We start from the raw sequence: 27,588 nt of genomic DNA, 5'->3' as shown, positions 1-27,588 counted from the left end.
ACCTATTTGGAGAGTGATTCTGCAGAATTTGTCCAAATGAAAACTTGATGTAGCAATTCCAGTCCTGGGAGGTGAGCATACAAAAGAACTTAGAGTGTGCTCAGGAATGCCCATGCAGCACTGTGGGCACTTGTAATAAATGCAAAACAGCATATGTATCCATCACAAGGGACTGCTCCGTGCTGTGTGTGGGTGTTTCAGTGCCCTGGATGGTGACTGTATAAGGAAAGAACTCACAGTTTATTGTGCTGTTAAAAAATGCAGTCTCGCTTAATTCATATATCACTTCAAAACTCTATTTATTCCTTGAGCATTTTATTTTTATTAGTAAAACTTTAGATTGTGATGATAAAATCATAGATAACATTAAACTTGACATCTTAACCATTTTTAAGTTCAGGGGCATAAAGTACATTCACATTGTTGTGCATCCATGACCACCATCCCTCCACAGAATCTTTTATCTTTTAAAACTGTCATTTCCTTACCACTAAACAGTTAACTCCACATTCCCTCTTCTTCCAGCTCCTAGCAGGCACAATTCTTTCTGTCACTGAATTTGACTACTCTGGTACCTTGTATAAGTAGAATCATATAGCACATGTCCTTTTATAGCTGACTGATTTTATTCAGCATGAGGTCTGCAAGGTTCACCCATATTGCATCATGCGTCTGAATTTCCTTCCATTTCCTTCCTTTTTGAGCCTGCATATTATTCCATTATGTATATTTACCACATCTTATTTATTCATCTGTTGATGGATACTTGCATTGCTTCCAACATTGAGTTTTTGCAAATAGTGCTTCCTGAACATGAACATACAGGATATCCCTGAGTTTCTAAAGTCTAACAGATTTTAGTAGTCACTTCAAGAGACTTTTAGATAGTATTTGGTTCTGTTTTCATACATAGTTCAGGAAACATCTTCTATACTTTTTGAACTGTTTTTATACATTGAATATATCTGATGCCTTAAGTACGTCACAATGCACCTTAAAAATCTTGTAAGTACTCAAATATTTCTTATAAGCTAGTAAATTTAAAGCTACATATATAAATACTCAAATATAAAAACCTGAAGTTCTCTGAAGTGATGTAATTCTGTGTATAAACATAGTGACATGTTAGCTTAAAAATCACTACATTAAGTTACTTATTGAATTTAACTTGTGGTTAAAAGGAAGTCTTGTAGAATGGACCAAATGCTGTTAAAAGTCTTATAGGTACATAATTTCTGCAGATTACTTAAAGCATAGATATTAATTCAATGATCTTAATTCTTTTAAACATTTCTTTACTTAATTCTACAATTTCATGAATTCGAAAGATGCTTATCCATCAAGGAAGGCAATTAATGTATCAGTCATTTGAATTTGTTTAACACTATGCTTTATTTATACCCAGCATGAAACCTGTTAATAGAGACATCCAGGGCAAATCGTACTGAAACTAAGGAAATTCTTAGGTCATCCCATATATTTTTGGGTCTTTCCTTCTCTGCATGATCTGTTTATATCTGTACTCAGAGATTTCAACTGGCTCACTGACTAGATTCTTAATTATAACTATAATGGGATTCAAGGGACCTTATTTATAATTGCTTTGTCAAAAACTCCATTACTCATAGAAGACACAGAAGTGGCCAGGAACCTTAGACTCAAGTCATATACATTACACAATTCTTCATGTGCGTGCCTGCATCTCCTATATCAAATGACAACTTGTTCGTTGTGTATTGCATTTCTTTGGTTTCCCAGAATGGCAACTACTAATTGCTTAAGTATAAAGGTCATGTAAGTTGATGAGAAATCTCATATTTTTTCATATACTTTTTAAGATTAGCCAATTCTTTATTAAAATGATAATGGATATCTTAGAGCATTATCTGACTTGCAGTTAAGCTTATAAGATCTCTGTCAGGGTCATCCCATTGCACAGCTTGCAACAAATGACATTTACATTATGGTATATGTGCTAAGTTATACAGCACAACCTAAGTTGTTGCATGCCATGAGTGCATTCCTCTTATATATATAAATGATATTACAGCCTCATGGGCAGCTGATGTATTGCTGTCTCTGTTTTCCCATCTCATGTAGGACCTCACTGGGAACACCTAAGTCATCGGTCTCCCTGCTTTCTTCCACTTCCATGTATCACTTCTTTCTTTTTCTCATTTCCCATCTCATTCATTGTAGATCCATGCTCTATAACATTTTCAAAATATGTTAATGTTACCCTCACTCCCTTATCTGAGTGAGTTCAGTTGCCTAGAAAAAACCACAAAATGAACCAACTGGTCTGGTGATAAATTCATCTTGGTTATCCACCTAGCAAGGTGCTGTATGTCACCTGAGAATTGGCTGGATTTTTGGGTCAGCTCACTTTTCTGGTATCTTCAGTGCCATCTCAGTTAACAACTCCAAGACATGACACCCCACCCAGCCCCACCAAAGACCTGTTGCTATCTCCTATTTCATAGAAAAATATAGAGGGTGTCAGAATGTGGTTCATTTCCCTCTACCATGTAAACATGCCTACATCCCTGTGCTTCCTGCCCTCCTTCCTGAAAGTTGCAAAAGAAGTGCTTTTCTTCTCCTTTCTAAGGGTAACTCCCCACAAATGCTGGCTTCACACTCAGCCTGACGTAGTATATGATTTCTTTTATATGAATTGTCAAGAAAAGGCAAAGTTTTAGTGACAGAATCTAGATTAATACTTGACTGAGACTGGGGATAAGAGTGGGCACAAGGAATCTTTTTGGGGTAATGAAAATGGTCTGAAATTGAATTGTGGTAGTGGTTGAACATTTAAAAATATTTACCAAAAATTATTGAATATTACTGGTGTACTTAGGTCATATGACTTAAGTCACTTTAATTAAGCTATTGTGGGGGGGGGGGGACGCAATGAGTAACCAAAGTTTTTTATGAACTTGCTGACTGATGAATTTTTAATGTAAATAAAAAGTGAAATGAGGGCTGGGGTTGTGGCTCAGTGGTAGAGCACTCACCTAGCATGTGTGAGGCACTGGGTTTGATTCTCAGAACCTCATAAATAAAATTAAAAATAAAGATGTTTCCATCTACAACTAAAAATATATATTAAAAAAGTGAAATGATATAAAAAAAACAAGTTAAAATGCTGCATTTCACTTAGATGTTAGAAAATAAAAATATCCATATTTATGTTACATGGCTCAATTTTTAATAACTTATTTTGGTCATGTAAAGAAGGATTTATCTATTTTTGATTTACTGGTTCCAAGATACCAAGTACATGAGCAGTTCTCCCCTTTCATTCTTTGCTAACACACTGACTACAAAGGGCTAACTTGGTATACAATAATAGTTCGTGCATGGTGAAACTTTGAGGAAGACAGTACATGACCAATAACAGCTAATTAAGGTATTTTTAGGAGTTTTTTTTGTTCATCATTGAAATATAAGTAGAGTTTGGAATGGAATGTTTTCATCTGATCAGGAAATTTAAATTCCTTTTCTGTATCTAGCATTTGTTCTTACTTATTAGTAATTCTTGAAAACTCAGATAAGATCATAAATTTAAACTTCAGAGTTTCTTCATACATTTCTATTGTACTTTTCAGGCAAACTGGTGCATACCTATAACCACAGTGACTAGGGAGGCTGAGGCAGGAGGATCTCAAGTTTGAGGCCAGCCTCAGCAATTTAGCAACTTAGAGAGACTGTCTCAAACTCAAAAATAAAAAGAACTGGGGATATAGTTCAGTGGTAAAGTACCCCTGGATTCCATCCCTAGTACCTAAAAAAATAAAAAATAAAATTAAAAGTAATTAATTACTAAACAGAAAGCATAATGTCATCATTTAAGAAAATAGACTCATCACAGTCTTTGAGGAAGCAAATGTAAGCAAAAGAATTAAGAAGTGGTAAACTCTATGCCTGGGATGGGAATCTGGTGCTGCCTTAACAGTGTCTTCACTAGAGGTCATTTGCAGAGGACAAACAATTGTCTGTATCCACATAGTTCCCTTCTCCACAGAGACCATGCTAAGAGGATATAATTTGAATAAGGTACAGTAGTTAGAGGAAGGAATGAGTCTCCCAGAAAGTTGATTTCCTGAAGAGTGGGGTTAGAGAGAGGCTGTGGAGGCTTCTCTCTTGGAATCCTAGAAGTGTATAGAATATGAGCCTAGGTATTTATGCATGAATCTAAAAAAATTTTTAAAAATATTTTTGTGAAAATATAGACTTTTTTCCACATGTTCAGAATTTAATACAATATGTAATTTAATATTTATTTTCAATGGCCAAACAGTTATTGCCTGAAAGACAATAGAATAGATTATTAAAAATGTATGACCCGGAAATCTGTGGTATGGGAAGCGTACTTATTTATAAGTTGACATAACTTCACGTATATGCCAGAGATTGTCTTTTTCAAAAATATGATTTGCAGCCAGCACATCTGCTGTTCTTATGCAGGGTATTAAAATGAGCTATTTTTGTTGAGTTCAGCAGCAGAGTAAAAGAATACTAAATGAATTTGCCAAAAAAGTTATCTATTCTAGATTTTGTTTCTTTATATTGAACTTTGAAAATATTTTTTCCTCTAAGAAAAAACTTTGTTATCCATCAAAATATGTTTTTAATTGCTTTAAATTGTGTTTTTGTCATACAGCAGCATTTTGTATGCTATCTACACCTTTCTAACTTTAGGTTTTAAATGTTAAACTATTACCCAAGATTGGTTTTCCCAGTAATGGTTTTTCAGAAAAATCATATAAATATTATTGACTTTTCTTTTGAATATGAGCTTGTTTTGTTCTTACAAAATTCTGGGTTAAACTTGTTCTACCTTTCCTCTTCAAATGGAATAATGTCTCAGGTATCCCTAGATCATAAGCCATGCCTACAGTCTTTATAAAAAAGGTAGGGGAACTTATCCACACATTTCTGTTGTACTTTTCAAGCAAATGTAGCAAATGTTAAGGTCAGTCCTCAGGAAACTGACCTTCGTATGATTTCTTGTGTCTTTCAAAACAGCAGCAGCAGAATGCAAATTAAAAACAATTTAGTTCATGAGTCAGGTTTGTTTAAATGAATGTTTGCTGATCATCCCAAACATGCATTTGAGTAGATGATAACAGGAAGAAGGAGAAAGTAAAAATGTCAGCACCAGTCTTGAATTGCTCTCATTCTAAATCAATCCTTAAACTTTAAGATGCATGTGGATCTTCTGAAAATCTTGTTAAAAATGACATTCCGGTTTATGGGACCTGGACCCAGGCCCTAGTCTGCATTTGTAGCCAGCTTTACAGAGATACAGAGGCTTCTGGTCCAGTGACCACACTTGGAGATTCAAGAAGTAAATGGATCATCTTTACTATTCATAGAAGAGTCTTCCTAAGTATCGTACATGACATCTACTAAGGTTTTGATCATTATCATAACAGAGCCAAACATTGTCATTTACTGGAAAGATTATATAAAAATTATATGATTTTTATATATTTTTATTTATAAAGATTATATGAAAAATTGAGCCAGGCATGGTGACCCATGCTTGTAATCCCAGAGGCTTGGAAGACTGAGACTGGAGGATTGAGAGTTCAAAGCCTGCCTCAGCATCTTAGCAAGGTCCTAAACAACTCAGTGAGACCCTTTCTTTAAATAAAAAAAAGGGCTGGGAGTGTTGCTCAGTGGTTAAGTGCCCCTGGGTTCAATTCCCAGTGCAAAGAAGGAGGAGGAGGAAGGGGAGAATCCATGAGCATGAGCATGAGTCTTATTAGCACTGTCTCCCTGATTGAGCCAACTACAGAACTAAACAGACCGACACCCAAGCAGACATCGACTTGTTAGAACTCAATATTTTTAGACAATTTAGACTGCCAAAATACATTTGTGATATGAAAATGCCTATTTGCATTGGTTCAATTTTGGTTTTCTTAACTCTTATCCCCCTAATCTGAAAAGAGTCTTTGCTAGGTAAAGAGGAGTCATTCATGCATTTGCCCTCAGGGTCCTGGTGGGGCATCTCAAAGGGTAAAAAGGTTTGGCAGTAAGGAATTGTAGGGAGGGACTTACTGGAAAAACACACAACATGGTGGACCGAGTGTGGCTAGAACTTCCAATTTTACAAGAAAAGTCAGAAATAAAAATTTTGTGTGGCATTTCTCAGTTTTACAGTGTTGGCTACTAACTTATATTCTTTAAAAACATTATTCAAGTCATTAAGACACATTTGTATGCCAGATTCAGCCTGAGAGCACCTGTTTACAGTGTCCAGTGTAGCATACATTGAAATCTCTTAATGCACGTCTTGTGATTGAAAAATTATGAATTTTCAAAATGCAACTCTGATCTTTTGTCATTAAATTTGGTCAGAAGAAATCGTCTATTCAATGCATTTAGAGGCACTCCTATAAAATTGGTGTATGCTCATAAAACCTGTCTTTCCATCTTCTTTTGCATTCCAGATTATAGGACTGGCCCCTGTTTCACTCAGGTCAACAACCAGATGTGCCAAGGGCAGCTGACTGGCATAGTCTGCACAAAGACTCTGTGCTGTGCCACCATTGGGCGGGCCTGGGGCCATCCTTGTGAGATGTGTCCAGCTCAGCCGCAGCCCTGTCGGCGGGGTTTCATCCCCAACATCCGCACTGGAGCTTGCCAAGGTGAGTTGCCCACGTGTCACCTCTCCTTTGACTGGATTGAAGAACTTGGCACTACGGGTGGTAATCCTTAACACAATACCCATTTCCAAAAGAGGCCTCCTCAGCAAGCCTACTCAAGATGGTTTATCTTTTTGCTACCATTTCAAATCTTGACATGAATGAAGATGAGAGGGAGACATGAGGGAAATTAAAAACTACAATTTAAAATCGTTCATACAATCAGAGGATGAGCCACTCTGTCTTCATCCAGATGGCTTGACTCCTACCCCACAACTAAATATATTCAAATGCCCAGGAAGAGCACATTTTCTTTCCCTCTCTTAATCTCATTCAAGCTATGAGAACCTGAACCCAGATAGGAGGAGAGAAAAACCACGGTAAATTGGCCCCATATTGTTATTAACAGTGTCTTTAAAAAAAAAAAAAAAGTGAACTCATTCCAGGATTGCAGCCATTTCCGATCTCGTGGTGGGTTGGTTACAATCTTCTTTCCAGGTCATCTGGAACTCCCCAGCCAAATCCATGAGCCAATGTCTATATCAAGCCCAGATCAGGGATCTGATGATGTTATAGGAGTTAATTCCAATCCAAGTAACCAGAAATTGTTACCTTTTTTCTAGTTAATTATTTTAATTAATTTTAATCCAATACAGTACTTAGCAGTTTGGGGCTACTTCTCTGATTACCTATGTATTAAATCAGTTTTCAGAGCTTGGGACCATTTTCTTTAGTGAGCTTTCAAATGTAAGTTGCCTTCACATCATATAGCAGGATGACAGAATAATGAAAATGACTTTTTTGTATTATTCCAGGAAATAATATTACTCATATTTGAGACATGGATTTGTTTGTTATTATTAAATTACATAAAAATTAAGACCTGACGTCTTTCAAGTTGATGCTAATAAGCAATGTCAGAAGCAAAAATGATGTCAATCCCATTCATGTAAATTGCATTTTGAAGAAAGCAACCCAGCTTTCTAAACCCCAAATAAGAATTGCAGTTTGGGAAGCTCAAAAATAAAGTGTGAGTACTCTGCATAATTCAGTAGCATGGTAGCTGCCAGTGTTAACTTTAGTTTTATAAAAGGTAGTGTAGGTTTAGCATCCCTAATCTGAAAATCTAATATCCAAAATAATCCAAAATCCAAAACTTTCTGAGAATGGACATGACATCGCTAGTAGGAAATTCCACACCTGACCTCATGTGTCAGTCAAAATGCACAAAATTCTCTAAAATATTGTACAAAATTACCTTTAGGCTCTGAAATAAGGTGTGTGGACAACACTATGAATTTTGTGTTTAGGCATGGGTTCTATCCACTAAGACAGATCTCATCATGTATATGCAAGTATTCCCAAATCTGAAATAAATTTGAAATCTGAACTTTTCTGGTTAGTTTCATGTCTTTTAGTTAAAGGATGTTCAACCTGCATTTAAATAGTAGTTTATGTGTAAATTCTTTTCAAATCAGAACTACAAGGGATACCCAGGGGATGATCATATAACTCAGTAGATTAGAAATTGTGTATTTCATCACATATAAAATTCATTTCATCTGTGAACTTGTAATATTTTTTTGGTAACTATCTCAAGTAAGACCTTGGTAAAGGAGGTTGGGTTAAATGGCAATGTATGCACACAGTAAAATTCTGTATTTGCCATACGAATACTAGTCTGATTATGCAGCTAGTCTAAAGAATGCAATAATTTCTCCTATATGAAGAAGCACTACAATATATTCTGAATAGTGTATTCTATTCTGTATGGATTTCCCAGATTAACACATAGAATACCATGTAATTTATATAGACTACTAATTAAAATATTATAAAATACTGTTTAGATTTCTAGATTAATATTGATGGGATTTACTAGAATAAAGTTTTTTTATTCTATAGTATTTCTCACCTTCTAAGATACCTATTTATTTCTTCATTGTTTTTATTTTCCCTAGCTAGATGTAGGCTTCCTGAGGGCAGAAATCTTTTTACACATTTGTGTCTTTGAGTCATCTAAAACAGTGCCTGGCATGTAGTAAATACTTAGAAAATGCCTTTTGGATTAATAAATGGTATTAGTACTGAATTCTTCCAAACTCCTCTATTTCAAGAAAAGAAATAGTTCAGTTCAGACTGAGACAAGACCTTAACTTCAACAAAAAATCACCAGATTAATGACTTTCCTCATTTGTATTTACACTTAAACTCTTTTACTCGGATATTTTGTCAGAGAGCCTTGGTTTTTCAGAAGTGTTATTAAAAAAAAATAAGTTTTGTCTTCTGATCTCAAATTTTGTGAATGTTCTTCCAGATTTAGTAACGTCTGAAGGCTTACTTATTTGATTTTGTTTATACAGTAAAGATAACTTTTGGACTCTCTTTGCCTTAAAATCTAATGGATTAACAGTAATGAGAATAAAGTGAAATTTACCATATGGTTAAAATGTCTGGAAAAGTTCTGCTTTATTTCAAAATCATGGCATCATTGGAAAGTTCTCAATTAAATATTAATCTTTAATTCAAGCTATTTTTAGACTACATCTTACTGTGATTTCATTTTTCTCTTTAAATTCCTAGTCTGCTTCCCAAATACTTATGCCAAATTAATTTGGAAGAGATAGGGCATGAAAAAATAACATACTAACACAGTTAGTGTGCTTTTCTTATAAAAATGATCATTTTATAGGCTGAGAAGTTTTATAAAGTTAAAACTAAATCTCAGCTATGTGGACTATAACTGTAAGTTGCTCTCAAACATGGTTCATTTTAGCAAAGAGAAGACATTTCCGAAGTTTTGAACATAATGATACTGTCTCTAATGCAGTCATAATGACTTCATGACTTGAGAAGGATTGAAACACAATTTGTAATAAGCAGGCTAACTGTGGGAAATGAAGGCGTACTTCCTGGGGTGCTGTGAGGTCAGCCACATGGCTCCTGAGTACTGTAATTTTGAGAATCTCATGAGTTGTAGCCCTCATCCTTCATCCACATTTGGCCTTATACTCTCCTCTATTTTACCTTACAAAGGACCAGAGTCATCTTATAGAGGCCTTAAAATTTTAAGCGATCATAAAATGAGTGAATGAAAGGTTTTTTTAAATGTGTCATACATCCTTCCAGGAATATTTATAAGCCTTAAATATGTTATAATTGTCATGTGCATATGATGTATTATTTTCTTACACCTAGTTCTTCTATCTTTAGTTGCCTCAGTCTACTGTAATTAGAAATGATATTTTATTTAAGATTAGTACTTGGCTTTATGTATTTGATGTTTCCAAATAAACATATTGCTCTTGATATCTTTAAAAACTTTAATATACAATTCACGTAATGATTTTTGTGCTATTTGCTATTTAGGGATTAGGCTTTTAAAGTATTCTCTATGTTTCAAAACTGAGACTATAGCAGAAGAAATTCACTTGTTAAAATCCATCTCTTGCTTTATCATTGACAGTAGTAACAGATTGACACTGAACGCTTGCTTACTCCAGGTAACACGACAGATGCAGGATTCACAGGATCCACACAGGTCAGGTTGTAAGTAGGACCCAGAACACAGACTGGAACAAAGAAGTGTGTTTGTCTTTTGATGTGGCATTTGGACACAGAACTATGTGACTCCTTAATCTAATTGAATATGAAAAGAGCAGCGTATAATCTCAACTGAAACCCAGCAGCATTGGCTTGCCTCCTCTGTTTTAGAATGAGAGGAGGATGCCCTGAGTAGAAAGTTGTCCTGATCTTCTGAATCACACAAAGTGAAAAGGAGATTTGTCCATTATCCTATTTGTTCAAGTAGTATAATTTATTAAAAGTAGGTATAGCCCAAGCATATTTATCTTGACTGTCTTCAGGGACCACGTTAACCAAATCATTGGAAAGTCCCACTTTATATAATGCTGTGTCAACACAAGTCACTACTTGTAAGATCTAGAAATGTTACTTAAGACATACTGTATTAAAGGCAGCAGTTTTAACTGAAAAAAAACTGCCATGAAAGTGAGAAACAAAGAACAATCTAGTATTCTCAAATATCATTCTGTAATGCCCAGTTAAAATCAGTGATGATCACAGGTAGTGGGTGGGAGAATTTTCTAAACATTTATTTAGTATCATCACTCAGAAAGGCTGTTCAGTGGGTGTTTGTTTTTTTCCTACTAACAGAGAGAGCTAGGGTTGTTGGTGTTCTGTTGGGGAGGAGGAGAATGTTCCTGAAGAGGAGGGAGGACTTTAGATCTTCAAGCAGTAGGATTGCAGAAGGAGAACCTGGGGAGGGGGAGGCAATACACTTTACATATTCTCCTTCCATCCTGGAGATTCCTGGAATAAAAGGGACAAGGGGAGAAGTAGGAACCACCAGCAAGCACGCAATAACCCAAAAGGGTGGAAGGTGGGGAGCCTCATCACCTACTGAAAATTGAAAATTGATTCCAGAGCAAGAAAGGAAAGTGTAGGAGACCAGGAGTTTGGTGAGAAAGTGTTTCAGGCTGTATGCCCTATGGCTGTATGCCCTATTGGTTTTCAAACCAATTTATTTCTTCTTGGTTCTTGCCACTCTGCTCAGCAAGCAATGTCCCACTGAAAGATAAGGGACAAAAATTAAAAAGGACTACATAGAAAAATTGAGAGTAAAAAGGAAAGAAAATGAGCATAAGGAAAATACAGGCAAAGAACAGGTTTCTAAGAAGTACAACTCCCACCAGAGATGGCCAGTATTCTCCCTGGAATGTGCCTCTGCTTCCTTAAGTAAATCTCTGTGTCTCTGGAAAAAAAAAAAAAAAAAAAAAAAAATCATTACCCTAAATAAACGCAAAGTTCATATACTTCTCTCTTATCTCAAGAAAATTAAAAATAATAAGTTCTTTCTTTTAAAAGATGCTCAAAGGAGAGTTGTAAGAGTTTAATGGTTGAAGACAAATGAGACAAAAAGTGAGCTGGTAGTACTCAAGTAAGACATTGAAGAATTTAAAACTATACCCATTGAAAAAGCCAAGAATAAATACATGCATACATACAAATGAAAAATATTAGTGACACAGGAAATCACACAAATCAAAATGTCAGAGAACAATAAATAGTGATTATAGAAAAGCTGCCACACATTGAAACCAGACTAAAGACATGAGCAGAACTTAAAAAAAAAAATTACAAATGACAAAAAACTGTCTAAAGTAGGTAACAACTTCAGTCTACTAACTGGAAAACACAAACCTTCATAAAACCAGTAGATAATGAGAACACCGTGGATATATTAAGGTACAATGAGCAAGGTTTTTTGGTTCAAGTGTTTTTAATAAGGGGGTATCCCAACCAGTCTCAGACTTCTCCAGAACAACTCAGAAAACAGTTGCTAGTGTCTGTAAACTGCTGAAGTCACAACATGTGCTTGATTTGATTAAAGGCATAAATAGGTGTTTCAGGTTCTCTGCAGAGAACTCAGTATGGGGGTGAGGAGAGGAAGCCCAGAAACCAGGTGCAAGGTTCCTGCAGTAGTGAAGGGGATATAGGACAGAGGCTAAGACAAATGTAGTACCAGAGGGAAGATCTGAGAAATGTGTGGTTTGTTGACAAAATAATAAAAGAGAAATGACAAGGAAGTGGCAGCTTTGTCTCCTAGGTTTCTGACTTTACCAGCTGGAAGGTGATGTTGGCATTTGTTAAGATAAGGAGCATTGAGTCAGAAACAGACTCTGTTCCCTTTATGGTTTAGAATCCATCAGGTACTAAGTTACCAACATTTCTTTGTTGTGATGATGGTTTATCCAGTGTTGAATTTTGTGTATCACACTTTGGGTGTTCTGACTGAATTGATCCATCATGAGTGGTTGCAGGATACCCCATAGTTCTCAGAATCCAGCTAAAGATTTACTTATTCCTCAGTTGTACTTTCCAACATTTGTTTTTATGGAAGTAAAAGTATGCATGAACAGCTATAGAGCATAAAAATAAGAACTTTCATTCAAAAAAATGCCCTTAACTTGGCGACAAGAAAAATTTTTAAAAACACATACTATCAAATATGTTAATTATTTCTATAGTCCTTGGTTTCCACACATAAAAATTAAATGAACCATTTTTATGTGTCTATGCCACTGCACATATTTTTCCATGTTTGGACATGAGCTAAAAATAATATATTATCTAATACTAATTAATAATAAAAATAAGTTTAATCATTTAAGGCAAGGAGAAGTTGGAAAATAAATGAGTTCATAAACCAGACTTATTATTGTTTCACAACATTATTTATAACCTTAATAGACATTTTCTAAAGTGATTGTATAAGGTTTAAGTTTCAAAGGAATTAATTTCATTCTATAAAATCCTTCCATGTGATTTGAAATAATTCAGCATTTAAAGAAATAAGAAAATTGTTCCTGAATTAAAGAGATGGACAGAAATATATCAGCACAATCTGAGCTGTGGAAAATTAATTAGTAGTTGCTTATGCCAAGGACTTTGAAGATGTGTAAACTTGCGTGGTTTGGGGGTCAGAGTCTTTCTTTTTGTTGTTGTTTTTATAGAGAGCACTGAGTATGCTCTTAGGCCTAACTTCATTATTCCTATATGATTTCCTTAAAATTTCCTTTTTTCTTTCCACTACTAACTTGATCTACATAAAAGAAACTAGTTCTGTATAGCTGCATAGTCTAGGAGATTTCAGAAATAAAGGATTTTTTTTTTCCTTCTAGGAAAATACTTTTTAGGCAATTACAAAATAAACCCTGTAATGTCAGATTACTTTTTCCTTTGAAAAATTACTGAGTCTACTAAGTATGTAGTCTAAGATTTTATGAGTAGTATTAAGGGATTTATAAGTTTGGCCTCATTTTTCAGCTTATATCATAATATTCTTTCTCTGATTTATCTGCCAGGAAGTTTCTAGGGACATTTTATACCACACTGTAATGAGGGTGGGAATGTAGTACATTTTAAAATAATAAGGTCTAAAATGTTCTGAATTAAACTGTCCAGTATATAAACTTCCTGCCATATATTTCATTCCAGTGGATTTTTGTGTGGATCAGATATCCTTTAATAAGACACTGAAATTTACTTTAATTTTAGTACCAAAATAGTTTGGACTATTATAATTAACTTTATAGACAGAGCTAAGACTAGGAAAAAATAATAAGGATGCTAAGTTCTTTCATAAGCTTGAATTCTTTAATTTATACACTAAAATTCACCAAGCTTGTGGGCTTACCAAAAATAATAGGGTAAATAAATAGATACTGACACAGAGACAAATCCACAACATATTTTTTAATGAAAAAAGGCAAGATGCAGAACAGCACATATAGTAGGATCTTATTCTTGTTGCATAAACAGACCATAACTCTCATTGGGAGTGTGAATAAAAGTTTAAAGGACCGACTACTAAGTGACATCAATGGTCATTTCTTTATTTTCTGTTTTTCTGTACTTTAACATTTGATACAAAATGGATTATTTTGTAAGTAAAAATACAACATTGGGAAATCTGTCATATTAGCCTATCAATTTAAATAGATTGTTTGCATAACCTTCCATATTTTATTTGTTTTTATGGACAATGTTTAGCATAAAAATCTGCTGCATCATATTATTACCTCTGACAAAGAAATTAAGGCAAATTTACGTAGTAAAAATGTTTTAAAACAAAAAGGCTCACAAATATTTATAAAGTGTTAGCTGTAGTAATTTTGTGCATGCCCTTTATCAGCCTGAAGAAGTTCCTGTATAGTCATAGTTTACTGAGATTTTAGAAATCATGAATGAGAGTTGAATCTTGTTACTTGATTTTGCTACATCTATGCAATAATTATATGCTTTTTGCATCTGTTAATGACCTATATTGATCAATATTTCAGTGGTTAGCAAAATCTTAAATTTCTAGAATAAACCTCTCGTGATGATGCTAAAGTTGACTTATTTAAATTTTACAAGGATTTTTAACTATCTCTCCCAGGGAGAGATGATTTTTATTGTTTTTTTCTCATAATGTCTTTGGCTTTGGTGTCAGAGTAATGTGAGCCCAATAAAATGGGTCAGGCAAGGTCTTCTTTTTTCTGAAGAATCTTGTACAACTGGAATTATTTGTTCTGTAAATGTTTGAAAGAATTCACCAGTGAAACCACTTACCCAGGAATTTTTCTTTGTGTAAAGATTTTAAAGTATGAGTTAAATACTTTAATAGATATACTTACATTCAGAATATTCATTTGTTCTTGAGTGAACCCTGGTATTTGTGCTGTTCAAGGAATTTATAAATTTTATATTAGTTATTGAATTTAGTGCCTTCAGTAGGATGAATTAATTCATCCTATTTCCTTTGCTCTTTCTAATCTTTATAGAATTTTTACTCTTATTCTCTATATTGGTGGTTCATAATATTCTTTCTTTTATTCTTTGATCAGTCTTGATAGAGATCTGTCAGATTTACTTATATTTCCAGAAAGCCACACTTTGTCATCATTGATGATTTCTATTGTTTGTTTTGTGTTTTATCATTATTTTCTTGCTTCTATTTACTTTAATTTGCACTTCTTTTTAAATTTATTAATATGAAAACTTTGATCATTGATTTTAGACTTTTCTTTTTGTAATATAAGCATTTAATGCTATGCATTTACCTTTCGGCACCACTTTAGCTGTATCTCATGAATTTCAATATGGTGTATTTTAATTTTTGTTTAATTCAAAATAATTGACCCCATGACTTATATCAAAATATATTGCTGAAGTTCCAAATATTTGAGGCTGTTTCAGATATTTTCCTTTATTAACTTCTAATGTAACTCTGTTGTGTCTAGAGAATATTTTAGATGATTTTAATCCTCTTTTTTATTGTAACAAGTTTTTAATATGATCTCAGAATGAGAAAAATAATTGCAATGTATGAAACTGACAAATATTTAACATTCTAAATTGTTAAAATTTAAAGTTAGAGGACAACAATCCCAATATAACAGTGTTTTATTCTTTTTCCTTTTTCTTTTTTCTTTTTTCTTTTTTTTTTTCATTTAATAGAATAAAAGATCATTTAGTTCTTGATTCTGGAATCTAGAAAGTCCAATATAAATATTTTGTCCTCTGGTGAAGGCCTTCTGGCTGCATCAAAACATGGCAAGACAGCACAAGTGTGTCAGCCCAATTTTATAACAAAGCCACTCATGCCCATAACCCACTAATCCATGAATGAATTATTCATTTAATGAAGGCAAAGCACTCAGGATTTAATCACCTCCTAAGAGTCCCATCTCCAAATACTTCTTTTAAAAATTTATTTATTTATTTTTTAATTTATTTTTATTGTAAACAAATGGGATACATGTTGTTTCTGTTTGTACATGGAGTAATAGCATATCATTTGCATGATCATACATTTACGTAGGGTAATGATGTTTGATTCATTCGGTAATTTTTTCCTTCCCCCCACCCCTCCCACCTCTCTTTTCCCTCTATACAGTCCTTCCTTCCTCCATTCTTGCCCCCCTCCCACTCCCCATTGTGTGTCATCATCTGCTTATCAGTGAGATCATTCGTCTTTTGGTTTTTTGAGATTGGCTTATCTCACTTAACATGGTATTCTCCAATTTCATCCATTTGCCTGCAAATGCCATAATTTTATTATTCTTTATAGCTGATTAATATTCCATTGTATATATATATATGTGTGTGTGTGTGTGTGTGTGTGTGTGTGTGTGTATATATATATATATATATATATATATATATATATATATACCACAGTTTCTTTATCCATTCATCAATTGAAGGGCATCTAGGTTGGTTCCACAATCTGGCTATGGTGAATTGAGCAGCTATGAACATTGATGTGGCTATATCTCTGTAGTATGCCGATTTTAAGTCCTTTGGGTATGGGCCAAGGAGTGATAGCTGGGTCAAATGGTAGGTCCATTCCAAGTTTTCTAAGAAATCTCCACACTGCCTTCCAGAGTGTCTGCACTAATTTGCATCCCCATCAGCAATGTATGAGTGTACCTTTTTCCCCACATCCTCTCCAACACCTATTGTTGCTTGTGTTCTTGATAATCACCATTCTAATTGGGGTGAGATGGAATCTTAGTGTAGTTTCGATTTGCATTTCTCTTATTACTAAAGATGGTGAACATTTTTTCATGTTTGTTGATTGCTTGTAGATCTTCTTCTGTGAAGTGTCTGTTCATGTCCTTAGCCCATTTGTTGATTGGGTTATTTGTATTCTATATGTAGAGTTTTTTGAGTTCTTTATATATTCTGGAAATTAGTGCTCTTTCTGAAGTATGAGTGGCAAAGATATTCTCCCACTCTGTAGGCTCTCTCTTCACATTGCTGATAGTTTCCTTTGCTGAGAGAAAGCTATTTAGTTTGAATCTATCCCCAGTTGTTGATTCTTGCTTTTATTTCTTGTGCTATGGGAGTTTGATCCTAAGCCAACAAGGTGAAGATTTGGACCTACTTTTTCTTCTATAAGATGCAGGGGATCTGGTCTGATTTCAAGGTCCTTGATCCATTGTGAGTTGATTTTTGTGCAGGATGAGAGAGAGGGGTTTAGTTTCATTCTGTTGCATATGGCTTTCCAGTTTTCCCAGCACCATTTGTTGAAGAGGCTATCTTTTCTCCATTGCATATTTTTGGCACCTTTGTCTAGTATGAGAAAACTGTATTTATTTGGGTTTGTGTCCGTGTCCTCTATTCTGTACCATTTATCTACCTGTCTATTTTGGTGCCAATACCATGCTGTTTTTGTTACTATTGCTTTGTAGTATAGTTGAAGTTCTGGTATTGCAATACCCCTGTTTCATTTTTCCTGCTAAGGATTGCTTTAGCTATTCTGGGTTTCTTATTCTTCCAGATGAATTTCATGATTGCTTGCTCTATTTCTGTAAGGTGCATCATTGGGATCTTAATTGGAATTGTATTGAATCTGTATAGCACTTTTGGTAGTATGGCCATTTTGACAATATTAATTCTTCCTATCCAAGAACATGGGAGATCTTTCCATCTTCTAAGGTCTTCCTTAATTTATTTCTTCAATGTTTTGTAGTTTTCATTGTAGAAATCTTTTATCTCTTTGGTTAGATTGATTCCCAGGTATTTTATTTATTTCTTTTTTTTTTGAGGCTATTGCAAATGGAGTTGTTTTCCTCATTTCCCTTTCAGATGTTTCGTCGCTTGCATATAAAAATGCTTTAGATTTATGCATGTTGATTTTATAGTCTGCTATTTTGCTGAATTCATTGATGAGGTCTAGAAGTTTTCTGGAGGAGTTTTTTGGATCCTCTAAATATAGAATCATGTCATCTGCAAATAGTGACAGCTTAAGTTCCTCTTTTCCTATTCATATTCCTTTAATTCCTTTGGTCTGCCTAATTGCTCTGGCTAGAGTTTTGAGGACAATGTTGAATAGAAGTGATGAAAGAGGACATCCCTGTCTTGTTCCTGTTTTTAAAGGGAATGGTTTCAGTTTTTCTCCATTAAGAATGATGTTGGCCATTGGCTTAGCATAAATAGCCTTTACAATGTTCAGGTATGTTCCTACTGTCCCTATTTTTTCTGGTGTTTTGAGCATGAAGGGGTGTTGTATTTTGTTGAACGCTTTTTCTGTGTCAATTGAAATAACCATATGATTCTTATCCTCTAGTTTATTGACATGATGGATTACGTTTATTGATTTACGAATATTGAACCATCCTTGCATTCCAGGGATGAACCCCACTTGATCGTGGTGCACAATTTTCTTAATATGCTTTTGGATACAGTTTACCAATATTTTGTTAAGGATCTTTGCATCTATATTCATCAAGGATATTGGTCTAAAATTTTCTTTCCTTGATGTGTCTTTTCCTGGTTTGGTTCTGAGGGTGATATTAGCTTCATAGAATGAGTTCGGTATGGTACCCTCCTTTTCTATTTCCTGGAATACTTTGAGAAGTATTGGAATGAGTTCTTCTTTGAAGGTCTTGTAGAACTCACTGAGAATCCATCTGGCCCTGGGCTTTTCTTGGATGGTAGATTTTTAATGGCTTCTTCTATTTCATTGCTTGATATTGATCTGTTTAAATTGTGTATGTCCTCCTGGTTCAGTTTGGGAGGAGCATATGTCTCTAGAAATTTGTCAATGTATTTGGTAGTTTCTATTTTGTTGGAATACAGATTTTCAAAGTAGCTTCTCATTATGTTCTGTATCTCAGTGGTGTCTGTCGTGATATTTCCTTTTGCATCATGTATTTTAGTAATTTGAGTCTTCTCTCTCCTTCTCTTTGTTAGCGTGGCTAAGGTGTGTCTATTTTGTTTACTTTCTCAAAGAACCAAGTTTTTGTTTTGTCAATTTTTGAATAGTTTCTTTTGTTTCAATTTCATTGATCTCAGCTCTGATTTTAATTATTTCCTGCGTTCTACTACTTTTGCTGTTCTTCTATTATTCTTTTTCTAGGTCTTAGAGGTGTAATGTTAGGTCATTTAGTTGTTGACTTTTCATTCTTTTCTAAAATGCGCTCCATGGAATGAATTTTCCTCTTAGTACTGCTTTCATATTGTCCCAGAGATTTTGATATGTTGTATCATCATTCTCATTGACTTCTAGGAATTTTTTTATCTCCTCCCTGATGTTTTTTGTTATCCATGTTTCATTCAATAGCATATTTAGTCTCCAGGTGTTGGAGTAATTTCTCTTTTATATTTTGTCATTGATTTCTACTCTCAGTCCATTATGATCTGATAGCACACAAGGCAGTATCTCTATTTTTTTCATTTCCTAAGGGCTGCTTTGTGGCATAACATATGGTCTATTTTTGAGAAGGTTCCATGTGCTGCTGAGAAGAAAGTGAATCTGCTCGTTGATGGATGGAATATTCTATATATGTCTATTAAGTCTAGGTTATTGATTGTGTTATTGAGTTCTATGGTTTCTTTGGTTGGATTTTGTTTGGAAGATCTATCTAGTGGTGACAGTGGTGCACTAAAGTCACCCAGAATTATTGTGTTGTGGTCTATGTGATTCCTGAAATTGAGAAGGATTTGTTTGATGTACAGGGATGCACCATTGTTTGGGGCATAAATATTTACTATCGTTATGTCTTCCTGACTTATAGTTCCCTTAAGCAGTATGAAATGTTCTTCTTTATCCCTTCTGACTAACTTTGGCTTGAAGTCCACTTTATCTGATATAAGGATGAACCCCCGCTTTTTTACTGAGTCCATGTGCGTGGTACGTTTTTTCCCATCCTTTCACCTTTAGTCTGTGGATCTTTTTCTATGAGATGAGTCTCTTGCAGGCAGCATATTTTTGGGTCTTTCTTTTTAATTCATTCTGCCAGTCTATGTCTTTTGATTGATGAGTTTAGGCCATTAACGTTCAGGGTTATTATTGAGAAATGATTTGTATTCCCAGTCATTTGGCTTATTTTAAGTTTTTAAGTTGGCTTGGTTTCTCCTTTGAGTGTTTTTTCTCTAAGGTAGTTCCTCCCTTTGCTGACCTACATTGTTGTTCTTCATTTCCTCCTCGTGGAATATTTTGTTGAGAACATTCTGTAGTGCAGGCTTTCTATTTGTAAATCCTTTCAACTTTTGTTTATCATGGAAGGATTTTATTTCATCTTCAAATCTGAAGGTTAGTTTTATGGGTATGGGATTCTTGGTTGGCAACCATGTTCTTTCAGAGCTTGAAATATGTTGTTCCAGGCCCTTCTAGCTTTTAGATTCTGGGTTGAGAAGTCGGCTGCTATCCTTATTGGTCTCCCCCTATATGTAATCTGATGCTTTTCTCTTGCAGCCTTCAAAATCCTATCTTTATTTTGAATGTTAGACCTTTTCATTATAATGTGCCTTGGTGTGGATCTGTTGTCATTTTTTGCATTTGGTGTTCTGTAAGCCTCTTGTGTTTGATTTTCCATTTCATTCTTCAGGCTTGGGAAATTTTCTGATATTATTTCATTGAATAGGTTGTTCATTCCTTTGGTTTGTTTCTCTAAGCCTTCCCCAATCCCAGTAATTTTTAAATTTGGTCTTTTCATAATGTCCCATAATTCTTGGAGATTCTGTTCATGATTTCTTACCATCTTCTCTGTTTGGGCAACATTATTTTCAAGAATAAATATTTTGTCTTCATTGTCTGAGGTTCTGTCTTCCAAGTGGTCTGGTCTTTTGGTGATGCTTTCCATTGAGTTTTTTGTTTGGTTTATTGTTTCCTTCATTTCAATGATTTCCGTTTTTTTTTAGAATCTCTATCTCTTTGTTGAAATGATCTTTTGCTTCCTTCAGGTGCTCTTTCAGCTTTCAGCTTATTGGTATTTTCATTCATTGCCTGCTTTTGCTCTCTTATCTCATCCTTGCTCCATGAATCATCTTAATCAAGTATAATCTGAAGTCCTTTTCTGACATTTCTTCTAACATACTGTCATTGGATTCTATTAATATAGAATCTAGATTTGTTTGGATCATTTTCTTCCCTTGTTTTTTCATGTTGTTCATGTATCTTCCCCTCTAGCAGTGCAGATCTGGGGTGTTGCAGATTTCCCCCTATAGGCTTATAGTGGCCTGTAGGTTTCCAAAACCTTTTCTTTAAGGGGAGATCAATATTAGCAGACACTATGCAATCCTAGACCCAAAATCAGACACTATGCAATCCTAGACCACATAGCCCCTATGGGGACAATAACAAAATTGTCATAGTAAACAGTATGAGTTCAAATATTATCTTTGGTAAAACAAACAGGTTTGCAATAAGGTCTGCAGTTTCTAATGGAGGACAAAGAAGATGCAGAGGGATGTAGAATGTGGCTGTTAATGGGATAAAAAAAGAATATAAGAAGTTCTAGAAAATAGAAAGGGTGAGAGTGTAATCAAAAGTAATTGGATATTAGCATGCAAAAAAGGGAGAAAGAGACTCTGAGGGAACAGGTAAACAAAAGGAAAAGAGAGCAAGAAAAGTACAGAAATAAAAGCTTAAATTTTTAAAAAAGGAGAAAAAAGAAAATCTACAGTATAATAGTCATATACTAATGAAACCTCCCAGTGTTCAGTAGCCTGATGCATGAGCGGTACCTCACAATGAGCTTCCAGCCTCTAGCAGGCGTCGCAGGATGGGATTTGCCCCACCCAAAGATCAGAGCTCTGGCTTCCAGGATTATCCAAGATGGCCACTCTGGCTTTGAAATGTGTTGGCAAATGGGGAGCTGCAGCTCAGGGGTGGATGTGGTCAGCTGGAGGTCCTAGAGACGGGATGCGGCCGGTCCAGCAGGGGTCCTGGAGGTCTGGTGTCTTTGGTGTGGTTATGGGATCCTGGATGCCGGATCTGGGATCTGGGGTCCCGGTAATAGGGCACAGTCAGTTGGTCTGGGGGTCCTGGCGGCAGGGAGCAGTCAGTCGATGTGAGGGCCCCAGTGGCAGGGAGTGATCGGTCGGGCTGAGGGATCCTGGAGACGGGGCTCAGTCAGTCCGGCCAGGGGTCCTACAGGGCCTGGCTGTTGTCTCAAAATGGCAGCAACCACGTGTAATCAAATCTGCAGGTACTGTAGCAGTGAACTTCCAAGCAACAGCAGGCAGCTGGTGCTCCACTGGTGGTCGGCGATCAGTTTGCTGACTGTTGTCGGACGATCGGGAGGTGAACCTCGTGTGTTGGGTGATGGATAGGTGTAAGGCAGACGATGGACAGGTGAGAGGCAGGCAAATCGCGGATGATAGACGCCTGACAGTGAGCAATCTGCACTCAAAAAAGGCATTGATATGCTGGCAGACTGCAGGTGATCACAGTAGACAAATGGGGTAAATAGCAGGGGATCAATAAGCAGCAAAAACTGCCTCACCGAGAAACAGATATTCTCTGCTTGAAACTGGAGTTATGGAGCGACAAGGAACGCAGCCTCCCTCTAGTCCGCCATCTTGGATCTCCTTTTTTTTGTTCTTTACAGACTGCATTTTGATTCATTGTACACAAATGGGGTGCATCATTGCATTTCTATGGTTGTACATGATGTAGATTCATACCATTCATGTAATCATACTATAACAATGTTAAAGGGATATAAACATGCAACTTTCAGATGAGGAAATAAAAAATCTAATAAGCCACTAACAAAAACTAGTAAACAGAGAAACTACTAAAAATAATGATAATATCATCCCTTTACAATTGTTAGGTAAAAAAAATTATTGTACTGGATACTAATATCATTTGCTGACAGCAAAAAGGAAACCGAGGAATAGTCACAAACAGAAGAGGAGCATAGACTGCTTCAGGCATTCTGAAGAACCATTCTTATGGACACTATTCTTAGTTGGTACACACATACCCTATGATCCAGTAATTCTGCTCTACATCTACAGCAAAGAGATAGTCTCTGGGTCTTCAAAGTCCGGGGTCAGTTCAACTCCATAATGAAACAGTGAGGAGCCAGCCATGATGGTGCTCACTGGTAGCCCAGGAGGATTACAAGGGAGGCTGAAGCAAGAGGAACATCAAGTTTGAGGTCAGGCTGGAAAACACAGTGAGACCCCATCACAAGAAACCAAAACCAAAACAAAACAAAGCAAACAGTGAGGACATTTGTTGTATAATGTGCTGAGGTGCTGAGAAGTTAAAAGTGCCCCTCACAGGAGAATGAAAACATTAAGAAGTGTTCTGTAAAAATCAAAGCAACAGATTGTCCACATAACAACACAGATGGACCTTAAAATCTCCAAAGAAAAATGAACAAAATAAGACCTATAACATAATACCTCTTACATAAATTAAACATACATACATATCTCTTTACATACCTATCCCTTTACCCCATTCTCTTAAGAACAACTGAGTTTCTTTTATACACCAAAGAACTATGTATAGATATTCTGAAAACCAGTGGTATCTATGTTCAAAATATTTTCTTTCTGCAGATGTTGATGAATGCCAGGCCATTCCAGGAATATGCCAGGGAGGAAATTGCATCAATACAGTGGGCTCTTTCGAATGCAGATGTCCTGCTGGTCACAAGCAGAGTGAAACAACTCAGAAATGTGAAGGTGAGTGTCTCCCCTTCAGGAAATAAGCCTTGTTGTTGAATTCTAATGTAAGAAAAATATGACTTGGAATTTTGAAGACTGTTGACCTCAATCATAATTCTTTATTTTAGTATGGATATATGGGTATGACCTATAGTATTTTGGTTTTGGTGTGTGTACCATAGCCTTAAAGGGTTTGATTTGGAGAGAGCCAATGAATGTTTTGCATCTAGGTTGTTATCTCAGCTGCTATGCTATAGTGGGAATGGGAGTAATTCAGCCATTTGTATTTTTCCTTAATGAAGAGGTTTAACTTTCACTTAGAAAATTTTTCCAGAAATTAAAATTGGGTAAAACTTGGTCCAAGTGAAATATAGCATCATGTGTAAAGTGATTTTAGTAGTTGGCACTGTATCATGTATTACAAAATAAAATCTTATAATGTCCAATATTGATATGGTTGCTTGACTGTCCATCAAATTAAAAAGCATAATTAACTTAGGAGGGACTTGGAAATTACTATGTATGAGAGAATAGCTTGTTCAAATAGATATAAATTAGTATTTTTCTGGAATACAAATATGGATTATGATATCAAAAGGTAAGTTCTGCCAGCATTCTTCAAGTAAAATAAATTCACTTGTTATATTTGGATATTTAGAATAGTTTTGATGCTTCTAGCAGCATTGAGTACTTTTCAGTTATTATACTACCTAAATCAATTTACTTCTTTCAAGTTAGTTTTCTGAAAACAAACTAAAGTATACCCTTATTTTCTTATGACATAAGTACTCTTGTGAACTTAATTTTTTCCCTCTTTCTAAAAGGCAGTGTTTGGGGTTATTTTTTATTGCTTGGTTATAGAGTTCTGCTCATCCCATCTCCGTAGAAAAAAATGGGAAAGGCAAAATCTAGAGTTTATCATGCAAGATAAACCGGAGTGTGAACTATATCATTAGAGGAAGGGTTTGAGGGGCATCATATACATGCTATTGCTTCAATACTGTGAGTTATAATCCTGTGGACCCATGGGATATGTATTATCCTATATATTCCAAATGCTCCAGTTCATTTATTGTCATTTCCAAATTGATATTTATAGTTGTATATATTTTATATCATTACAAGTTAATTTTATGCTCCACGTTAAAAAAAAAAAAAAAAGGTGATATTAATGTAGTTGACCAAATAAATAATCTCTGAAACTCTTTGCAAGAATGCCTAAATTGTTTGTTCTGCCCCAGTACAATGTTGATCATTAAGGTCTACCTATAATTGAAAGGTTAAGAAAAATAGTTGGAAGATGGGGGAAATAATGGGAATTACCTGAATTAACACACAAGAATTGAACCAGAAATTCAGGGATCTGCAGAAAACGTGCTGCTGTTTCCTTGCTTTTTCTTGCTATGTTTTCTTCATCTCCTGCCTTTTTGGGGGTTGATTTTATTGCTCAACTTTTATTACTTCCCTTCCCTTTTTATTTCTGCATAATCTCCAAACTAGATCCAAGGTTCGTGTATTTAGGACCAAAAATAGTATTTGATCATAGGCAAGAAGGCATAGCCACTGACTGAGTAGTGGTTGTGACATTTCCATTACACATCCAACAATGGATTTCTTCTTAGTTGAAAATTGAATAAACCTTTTCTACATCACATTTCATCAAAACAACATCCGGAGCCAAGCCAGAGTTTGTAGAGAGACAGTGCAACTCTTTATTCGTACTTGTCTATATTCTTTAGGAATAGGGGCTATTGATGTAATGTAGGCACCACCCAGAGCCCTGGATTCAGTCATGTCTTTCCTTACTTCCTGCCCAGGCAGCCAAGTCCATTTAACCATTGCCCAGAAAGAATTATGTGATTTAATATTTGGAATTTGTGGGGAATAGCAGAATTGGAACAATTAGAGATTAGAATTTGAAATCAAAAGGTTTTATGAAGGCTTTATTTGTATATGTCATACTTATATATGCCATATCTATTTATTTAGATATACCTTAAAAGTGGTTATTATCAACTTTATTTTGGTGCTTTTGTTTTTTTCTATAAAAGAATAAATTATGTTTATGTATGAAATTAATATAATTTGTAGTGTATTGTATCTGTTGCTTTACTTGGTGACAGCTTTTAAATGGTCATCAGTTTATGCAGTTTGGTGACTGTAAAACTATTGCCATAAATTTAAAGTTACTGCAGGGTGTAGCAGTGCACACCTGTAATCCCAGGAATTCAGGAGGCTGAGGTAGGATTACAAATTCAAGGCCAGCCTGGGTCACTTAATGAGACCCTCAGCAATTTAGAGTCTGTTTCAAAAAATACAAAGGACTAAGAATGTAAGTCAGTAGTAAAGCAGCCTATGTTGAGTCACCAGTACCAAAATAAATAAATTTAAAATGTAATGCTTGCTCTGAATAAAATATAACTGTAGCAATGATTTTTGACTGACAAAGTGTAAGGCATTTTAATTTCTTTTGTGAATTATGATGTGAATACAAAATATACTATTATTGGAAGAGCCATTTTAAAAGGATGGCTTTCCTACTTTTACTATAGTACATTTCATATGTTGTTCATACAGCAATGAACATCTCTAAAGAAAATGTTTTTAGTCTTTAAATTAGTACATCTGTTCAAAACTGAAAAAGATAACTGTAGCATTTGGGATCTGAGTGACTAGGAAAATCGTATTCTTTTTTTTTTGAAAATGATATTCTTAAGAAATTGCAAGTTAGCTTATTGATTTATTTTTTACTAGTGCATGATAGTTATACATAATATTTGGGTTCGTTTTGACATAATTATTCAATCATGGAATATAATTTTCTTCAATTCAGTCCCCAGCACTTACCATTTCCCTCCCCTCCTCCCTCTCCTGTTCCCCTTCCTCTGTTCTACTGGTCTTTCTTCTCTGTATTTATAGTTTTTTAAGAGTTATGTTATTGATATCTCATGTGTTCTTTTTGACTGTTCCATTCCAATCCTTGAATAAGATCCTTGAGGAAAGAGACTGTCTCATTTAGTGTTGTATTCCAGTGCCTAGAACAGCATACAGTACGCAGTAGACTCTTTACAAATACATGGTGATTAATTGGGAATAGCATGTAAATAAGTTAATTTATTTGTCTTGGGTAGGATATCCACAAGGAAGGCAAATGTGGGCCAAGGAATAAAATTGTATTTGCAAAGAGGATAATGGGCTTCAGCAAAGGAATTTTTCCTTCATCTGGCCATTTTTTCATTTTCTTAAGAATTTTGTTTTGCTCTGACTGCCATTGAGAGACCCAAGAGCATAAATGTGAAATGCAGTTTGGCGTTTTTAGATCTTCTTGTCAGTGTCCCTTTTGGTGACCTGTAGACACTCTTTCTAAAAGAATAACTGTCCCCTGCTCATTGATCAGGGTGTCTTTTTAACTAAAATATTACAGTGAAAGGCTTGGTCTGCTGAAAATTTGTTTGAGCATATATTGTTTATTTTAAATTTTTAAGAAATTATGCAGGTGGCATTCATCTCCTAATTGATGCCTGTCATGGGGGCTTACTGTATTCTGTGTCATTTGTCTGGTAGATTCTCCTATAAGACCATTTCCCTCCATGGTCAGGTGTAGACTACTATGCAAGCTGTAATCTGAGACCAAAGCTGAAAGTAGTATACACCCCCCACATCTGTGTGTGTGTGTGTGTGTGTGTGTGTGTGTGTGTGTGTGTGTAGGAAAATCTGGGGGTTCCCCCCTTCACTTAGGGGCCAAATTCCATAAAACCTCTTAATGATACCCACCAAAATCATATCTTATTTCTCCTAGACTGGTTTGGTTCCAAAAATCTCATTTCCTAATTGTGTCATAACAGTTGACAAAATGATTCTTGGTAGAATCAAACTTGTCTTCACATCCAAAGAGAAGATTACTGAACTTAGACTTAGACTTAGGCTAAATATCCATTTAATCTAAATG

The 27,588-nt window shown here is 35.2% G+C and overlaps 1 protein-coding gene across 2 annotated transcripts in view; it reads left to right on the top strand.

Annotated features, from left to right (window-relative positions):
- Positions 1–27,588, top strand: part of FBN2 (fibrillin 2) — a 231,373-nt gene that overhangs the window by 54,862 nt on the left and 148,923 nt on the right. For both annotated transcript variants that reach the window (XM_079144676.1, XM_079144675.1), the window contains exons 6-7: positions 6,462–6,659; positions 23,532–23,657. In XM_079144676.1, coding sequence (XP_079000802.1) covers positions 6,462–6,659; positions 23,532–23,657 — 324 coding nt within the window. The remainder of the gene's footprint in view (positions 1–6,461; positions 6,660–23,531; positions 23,658–27,588) is intronic.

This window comes from Sciurus vulgaris (assembly GCF_902686455.1).
Source record: "Sciurus vulgaris genome assembly, chromosome: 6".
Taxonomy (NCBI): domain Eukaryota; kingdom Metazoa; phylum Chordata; class Mammalia; order Rodentia; family Sciuridae; genus Sciurus; species Sciurus vulgaris.
This window is presented reverse-complemented; position numbering and strand designations above follow the sequence as displayed.